The sequence below is a fragment of the Thalia democratica genome, chromosome 2 (genome assembly GCF_965202585.1).
Source record: "Thalia democratica chromosome 2, ktThaDemo2.hap1.1, whole genome shotgun sequence".
Taxonomy (NCBI): domain Eukaryota; kingdom Metazoa; phylum Chordata; class Thaliacea; order Salpida; family Salpidae; genus Thalia; species Thalia democratica.
The window spans coordinates 47,990,796-47,998,794 of NC_139166.1; the positions used below are offsets into that span (position 1 = coordinate 47,990,796).

Below are 7,999 nucleotides of genomic sequence, written 5' to 3' on the forward strand. Positions count from 1 at the left end.
CAGTACTAATGCAGCTAGCAGATTAATCATTAACTATTGGTTTGATTGAAAATAAATGTTTGAGTGATTTCTGTTCAGCATATAAAAATGCCATTTTTTAAGTAATACTATTGTTTCATATAACAAAAATGTCAGCTTGTGTCCAATTACTTTTCAAAAAAAAGTCTTTGCAAAATACCAAGGAATATGCTTGTGTATGATTGAAAATTAAGTTTATTTTATATAAGTCTAGTAAACTAAGGTTTTTGTATTTTATTTCACAAAGTCAGATACAAAGTTGTCTAAAATAACTATACATTTGTTTGTAAGTTTGCAAATAGACTAAAAGTTTTAAAAAGTAAAATGTTTAGAAATAAGTAGTTCCAAATTTAAAATTACATTATTTTTAACAAACATTTATTTCTAGAATAACTTAAAAATGGCCACTTATGAAAAGGTAAAAGAAGCTGCTGACTACATAAAGTCCAAAATTGACAACACACCAAAAATAGCTATTATTTGTGGTTCTGGTCTTTCCAAAATCGGAAGTGTAATTGAAGAATCAATTGTAATTCAGTACAAGTCAATTCCATCTTTTGTTACTACTTCTGTTCAAGGTCATAAAAATCAGCTAGTTCTTGGAAAAATAAAAGGTAAAACTTGTAGTTTATTTTTTTAATCGAGTAAAATAGTTCTCAACAACCATTTGAAAAAAAATAATTTTTTTGTATAGACCATCTTTGTAACTCATGTGTAGTATAAACAAACTTCTTTAAAAAGTAGTCAACATATTTAATTTAGTTTAAGAATGTTTTATGATGGTAGTTTCTAAAAAACTAGTTTAAACAAGTTAAGTAATCATAAAATTTTAAATAAGTTTTATGTACCTTGAACTTAAAAGCGCTTTTTCATTAGTAAATAATTTAATAATGATGAAATTAGAATGAAGTAAAAAAAAAATTATTATGAAATAAGTCTAATTAAAAATAAACTATCTATAAAAGATATAGATTTGTTTTTTTTTAAGAATATGCTGTTCATTATTTTATGAAAAAAAGAAGCTTAAGATAACATGGTTTAATATATACAACATTCAAAAGTATTTGAAAAATATGTATTAAATTTTCTTTAACATTTTTAATGTTTTTAAACTTAATCATTTACCTTGGATTTTTTGCTATGTTTTGAATAATATTTTTTATTGTATTACAAAACTAGTATATCTATTTTCAGACAACAGCTCAAATATAAGTAGGGGTAGGGAGTACACCACATTTTTTTGGTCATGTTGTAAAATTTATATTTTTCTTTTTGATTTAGATGTGTTTTAGCATCATTAAGAAGAATTTAATATTAAAAAAAAAAAATTGCCAAAAAAAAAAATTCCGAACCCAAAAATTGATTTTGACCCCAAAAATCACTTATTTTCATTATTTTTGACTTAAATAGTCATAAAGTCACTTATACATGTCCTATACTTATAGTTTTTATCTTAAATTAAAGTTTACAGTTATAGGCAAACATTTAAAGACATTTCAACTGTTTTTGTTACATTATGATGTCATAATCACACAAAATATGTAAATGTTTTCGATAAAATAGTACTTTTTAAAAATTTAATAAGCATAGCTCTATTTAAATTTTTTTATTCTAAAAGTAACAGTTACTTTAACATTTTAAACAAACTTCTTACTTACCTTTAAAGATTTAAATGATGTTGTACTGGTATGTATATTAGCGTGATGTTTGAAGTCATAATTCATTTAGTCATAAGTGTTTAAAAAACTCTTAGATAATTATTCAATTAGTACTGAATACTAAAATAAGTGAAGGCCAGTCTCCATCAATTTTGGACCTTGATGTTGCATCAAAGTGCAAAATTGACTTTATGTTGTCTGGTTTCGTATATAAAGCCATTGCTGCTTGATTTTCATGTTGCACAGCCTTAAACTGCTTGTGATCTGTTAAGGTACGTGTGCTTGGAAGAACAAACTCATAGATCTTCCATTCTTCAGTAGTGTGCGGAAGGTTTTTAGCAGCTTCAGACAAGGTGAAAGAAGACAGTCTACTACGTTTGGGAGGTTTTATTGATAAAGGAGAAGATGATGAAGTCGACAAAGAAGTTCTTAAATCTAATTCAGATTGATTTTGGATGGCTTCATCTTTAGATAAAAAATAATTATGACCATAAAATGAGCCACAAGCGGTTTTAAACGCAAGCCTAGATGCTTCTAGTGATAAATTACATTTTACTGAAATTTCACACAATGTGTTTTTTATAGTATCAGTAAAATTTCTAACTGTTCGAACTGACGGACGATTAGAAAGACAACACTGGACAGCAAAATGTGAGTGGTTTTTAGTTAAACGCACTAATCTAGAACGATTAGTGCTAATGATAGTACTTCTACCATCATTTGAACTGGAAACTGAAGGTTCAACATCAACTTCCGAAATGTATGACTCCTCACACATGTCTCGCTTCAGAGCTGCTTGTGCTAATTCTAACTCAGTTTGCTTTTCAGTTACATATTTCAAATCAACATCTTCACTTATACGGCCACAACGGGAACTTAGTTGATCAGTATAAAAACATGCCTCATCTCCAGTAAGAGTATCCATGTTTTTGCCTATGTCAAACAACTTGTCAACAACTAGAGGTACGTTTTTATGTCTACCTGTAAATATATTAGATTGTCTCCATTCTTTGTTGAGCTGCCTCAAACTCTTTTTGACACCTGATTTATCTCGGGTCTGCTCCTTATACACTTTACTAAAGTAATTATTTACTACAGTTAACAACTTTGATTGTACTTGTTTTATTTTTAGAGCATATTCTTCACCAAATGCTTTGGTCCACTGTAAAATGAGAGCTGTTGCATACGCCTTAACACAATTTTTCATCTTTTGTGATTTTGGGTTAGAACAAATGTTAAAAATGTTAATAGCAACATCATAAGTTGTTGGTAGGCAATCTCCCAGAATTATACTTAAATTACTACTATTATTCATCTGTAAAAAATTAACAAAAACTGTTTTTTTAATCTTTAACAGTATAGTGAACTTTATAAATCTTTAGTACAAAAGCAACTAAGAAGTAAGTAATCAAATTTTTTGAGTCAACTATAAAACACTTGAAGATCTTGTAGATATCTAATACTTTTCAAACCACTTAAACAATAAACTAAAAATTAAATAAATTTCTATCTAGTGTGTAATAAAACTATAAAAAATTTAATAACTATTAAACTTTTAAAATAAATAAATTAAAGCAGATAACATATAATTTAACTTTAACTTTTTATATAAAACTCAAAATTAATATATTGATGATTTGTTGCACTAGCCAGTTTTACTGCACTGATAAAATAAAACTGATAAAAAGTTGCATCATTGATTTTAAACTTCATTTCTCATAACTGCAACAAGCTCTAAATATTCTCTTGAGTTCAACAATGAATGATGCAAGCATTAGTTCATTACACTAATGTAAAAGCACAACAGCAGAATAAATTAGCTCTTTTTAATAAAATGTACCCTTACAGTCAAAATTTACATATTTTGTGTGATTATGACGTCATAATGTTACAAAAACAGTTAAAATGTCTTTAAATGTTTGCCTATAACTGTAAACTTTAATTTAAGATAAAAATTATAAGTATAGGACATGTATAAGTGATTTTATTACTATTTAAGTCAAAAATCATGAAAATAAGTGATTTTTGGGGTCAAAATCAATTTTTGGGTTCGGAATTTTTTTTTTGGGAATTTTTTTTTTTCAATATCAAATTCTTCTTAATAATGCTAAAACACATCTAAATCGAAAAGAAAAAAAAGTCTAGCAAACATCACCCAAGTACTCCCTACCCCTAATATAAGTTTTGTTTTTGTAACTTTCAACCCCCATGTACAAGTAAAATTATAACAGTTTATCAATGATGTCAGAGAAAGTTGTCTTGTTTGTATATTATTTATATCAGGGTTGACACACACTTAGGGTACCCAGGGAAACTCACGATATTTTGAAAATTTCAAAAATCTCTCTGTAACATAGGATAAATCAGGATAATTTGACCATTTTTAAATTCAGGATGACTCCGGGCAGTTTTGAATTTCTATAAAAATCTCAGGATAGTTTTAAGATTTTAAAAAAATCTCATGGTAAATTTTTTAGATCTAGAATGAGAATAGAGAATTGGAGTTTATGTTAAACAGAAAAAGTTAAGAGATATGAATGTAAAACTGTGCATTAAATGTTTTAATATGTATAATTTTAGTTACCTATATAGTTTAGTAAAGTTATATTATTTTATACGTTGATAATTCTTATATAAAGTTTTTTGTTATACTTATTAATACTTATTTTCAGTAAAAGTAAATTAAAAATGAGTAAAGACTAGTGTTGTCTTGTCTTTATTACAAGTTTAGTGAACATCTAATGCAGAAGCATACACATACAACCTTTATTTTAATTATTAAGAAGAAAAATTACCATGAGGTAAAGTAGTTTTTGCCAGAAACAATTTTTTTTAAGGGTTTGAAAATGATCAGGGTGACTCAGGGCAGTTTTTTTGACTCTTAAAGTGACAACCCTGTTACATCTTTTTAGATCAAAATTAAATAAAACTGTATTTTTAATATTGAATCAACATTATGTAAAATATCTTTATGTTTGACATATACTTTTAGTGTTAAAAAATAATTATTAAAAAACAAATAAGTACATTTTTAGGTTTAAATTTTCTAGTTATGAATATCTTTAAACTTTTTTTTAAAGCTCATAATTCAGTTTCTTTATTTTTTTGACTCATTACATTAATTAAATTTCAAATTTTAAAGTAGTACTAATTTTACCTAGTAATACACTGATAAGCTGGAATTTTCGAATATGTAATATAGTTTTTTGTTTAGGTTTTCATGCATAAATAAGTTTTGAAATAACATTATAGATAAGCAACATTGTTATGTACAGTTTAATATTTTATTATTCTTAAAGGTCGCATTTTAATGCCACCGAAATCTAGTTGTAAATAAAATATTTAATTTGCACATCTTTATTTAGGGTTTTATTCAGCAAAACATTAAGTATTTTATAAATGAGTACCTCCATAAACCACTGTTAAATATATATTACATGCAAGTTTAAAACTGTTTTTAAAATTTGTCTACACCAACTCCTGCAGTTTTATTTTATGTTTATTATTATTATTTTGTTGTTTAAGAACATCTAGTTTATATGTTCATATTGATATACTGAATTGTCTTTTTTAACTTAAATTGCATTTTTTTATTTACTAGTATTTACTATTTATTAATTAATATATAAAATTACTTTTAACTTTCATTTTAACATAAGTATAACTAGTAAGTACTAAACTAAAGACTAAAAAAGGAGTGTTGGATTAATTTCGAGTTCTACCTTTGTTCAATTTAAAATTGTTGAGGTGTTAGTTACTAATCGTGAAACTTAACTGTCAGTTAATTTTATTGTACGTACGAATTGTTCGTAGAAGTATATTTTCTTTAAGCAAATTTATTCATTAAACTTTATAGTTAACTTTATACAATATAAATGAGTACTTTAAGTATAATTAGTCCTCAGACTAATTATAATCTGTAAAATAGGAAAGTTATAAAAAGGTATTGTTGTTTATCTACATTTTGCTTTGCTAGGATGCTTAACTGTTCAAATTCGTACAAATTAAAATTCCGACAACTCTAGTTTTAATAATTCTATGTTATTGTTTGTATCCTTTTTAATAAATGTTAAAAAACTATATTTTACCATCATTGTACTAATAATTAGACTAGATGCAAAGTGTTTAGTTTCAAAAAATTTAAATTTTTAAGAAATTATAATAAAATAAGTTTTTAAGTAAACTTCAGTAGTTTTGAAAATTCTCTTTTAACAAGTTTTTTAACTATCATAATTATACTTATAAAGTCCTATCATATATGTATTACTTTTCAAGATGTGACCCCTTAAAATTTTTAAAGAGTTTGAATTTTCCAAACTTGAATTTTAGGTAACCGCTTTGCAAAGCCTAGTTAAATTTATATGTTTTGAAATTATGATAATTATTTTCATTTCATGCTTTGAAATAATTTTGTTGCAGGCAAACATGTAGTGTGCATGCAAGGTAGATTCCACCCGTACGAAGGATATGAAGCGTGGGTTCCCGCCTTTCCTGTCAGAGTGTTCAAAACTCTCGGATGCGAAGTGATTATTGTGACAAACGCTGCGGGGGGATTGGACAGATCCTACACCGTGGGCGACTTTATGCTCTTGCAGGACCACATTTCCTACCTTTCTTTAGGCGGTTACACCCCCTTAAAAGGACACAACGTTGCCGAGTTCGGCCCGCGCTTCCCGTCCATGATCAACGCGTACGACAAGGACTTGCGCGAGCAGATGAAACAGTGCGCGGCCAAACTGAACTACGACTTTGTGAGGGAGGGAGTGTACGTGCAAGTTGCCGGACCCTCGTACGAGACCATCGCAGAGATCAAGATGGTGCACGCGAGCGGGGGCAACGCGGTGGGCATGAGCACGGTGCAGGAGGTGATCGCGGCGCGGCACTGCGGGTTGAAGGTGGTGGCGTGCTCGCTCATCACCAACAAGTGCATCATGGACTACGAGGGCAGGAGCGACGTGTGCCACGAGGAAGTGCTGGAAACTGCTGATAGGAGGGGCGATCAGATGGTCACTCTCATCGGTGACTTCATCCACCAGCTTGATGTTTAGTTTTTTATTAGTTTTCTCTATGAAGCATTTAAACTTTTTTTTTTCAAATTTATTAGAGAAATTTACTTCTTTTTTTTGATTCATATTATTTTTTACTTCCAAGAAAACAATTTTTAAGTCAGCTCAAAAGTTAATAGTTTAGTAAATTTATAATTTACAACTTAATTTGTTACGTGGATTTTTGATATTTGCTTTTAAATAAAAATTGAGTAATGTTTGTTTTATAACTTAATTTTGTCCTACCTATCAGATAGCAGATTGAGCATTTAGTCAATTATTTATGAAAAATCAAAGTTTGCTTTAGCAACTCAGGGACGTTTCAATACAAAAACAACTTTTTAATCACTACAATAGTTCAATACAATTATGTTTTATTATTTACTCGTTTATTTCATTCTCTTAATAAACTTGAAAAAAATAAATTATTTGCAGTAATTTATTGAATAATTTAAGAAGTAGCTAAGTTAAAGATAAGCATGTAAATTCAATAATATATGTTTATAATTTTATACATAAGTATAATTTGCCGAACACTAAAGCTATTTGTAAAAACTTGTAGAGCCATATTTTTCTGCTTTCTGAAAACCGAATAAGTTGAATTATAAATTATTTTCGAATGGTATTAATAATGAATAGTTGGTAATTTATTTTATCAGTATGGTAAGACTCGCAAAGAAAAAAAGAAACTACCATTTATTCTTAATTTAGATATTTTATTTAGTTTTTAATACCTGTATCATTCCCAGCTATTAGGACAAAGTTCTAGTAATTTTCTTTATTATAATTTTATTTACTAATAAGTGGTATGGTTAATAATGAAACTGTAGAGGCAATAAAAAGTCATCAATTGATTCTACTTTTTATAATTAGTTATAAATAAAAAGCTATTTTCACATACTGCAATCCTTTTCAAAATTAATTTTTTCTATATAAAGTACTTATTTTTTTTACACAAAAATGTTATACTACAAAATATAATTGTTATGTAAGGTTGAATATTTTTTTTCTAATGGTTTTTTATAATTTAGTCTTAGAGACTTATTTGCACAGAGTGTTATTATATTTCAAGAAGAAAGACTTTTTTTTAATTTGTTAAGGCATTTTATGAGATCAAAATAGCAATTTTTACATAATTGTTAAAAGTTCTACCTTGTTGTGTAATTAATTATTTTGAAGGTTATTCCCAAGTTATTAATATTTGCATTTATAGGTTAACAAGTTCAACAATAGTTTATTATAAAATTTATAAAGAACACTAAGTGTTTATTAATCTGC

At 27.4% G+C, this 7,999-nt stretch overlaps 1 protein-coding gene across 1 annotated transcript; it reads left to right on the forward strand.

Moving 5' to 3' along the window:
• Positions 1 to 410: 410 nt before the first annotated feature.
• LOC145849642 (purine nucleoside phosphorylase-like) lies at positions 411 to 7,146 on the forward strand. Its single transcript, XM_082954643.1, has 2 exons — positions 411 to 632; positions 6,096 to 7,146. The coding sequence occupies exons 1-2, from the start codon at positions 419 to 421 to the stop codon at positions 6,722 to 6,724; spliced, it is 843 nt and encodes a 280-aa protein (XP_082810769.1). The 5' UTR covers positions 411 to 418; the 3' UTR covers positions 6,725 to 7,146.
• The last annotated feature ends 853 nt before the right edge of the window (positions 7,147 to 7,999 follow it).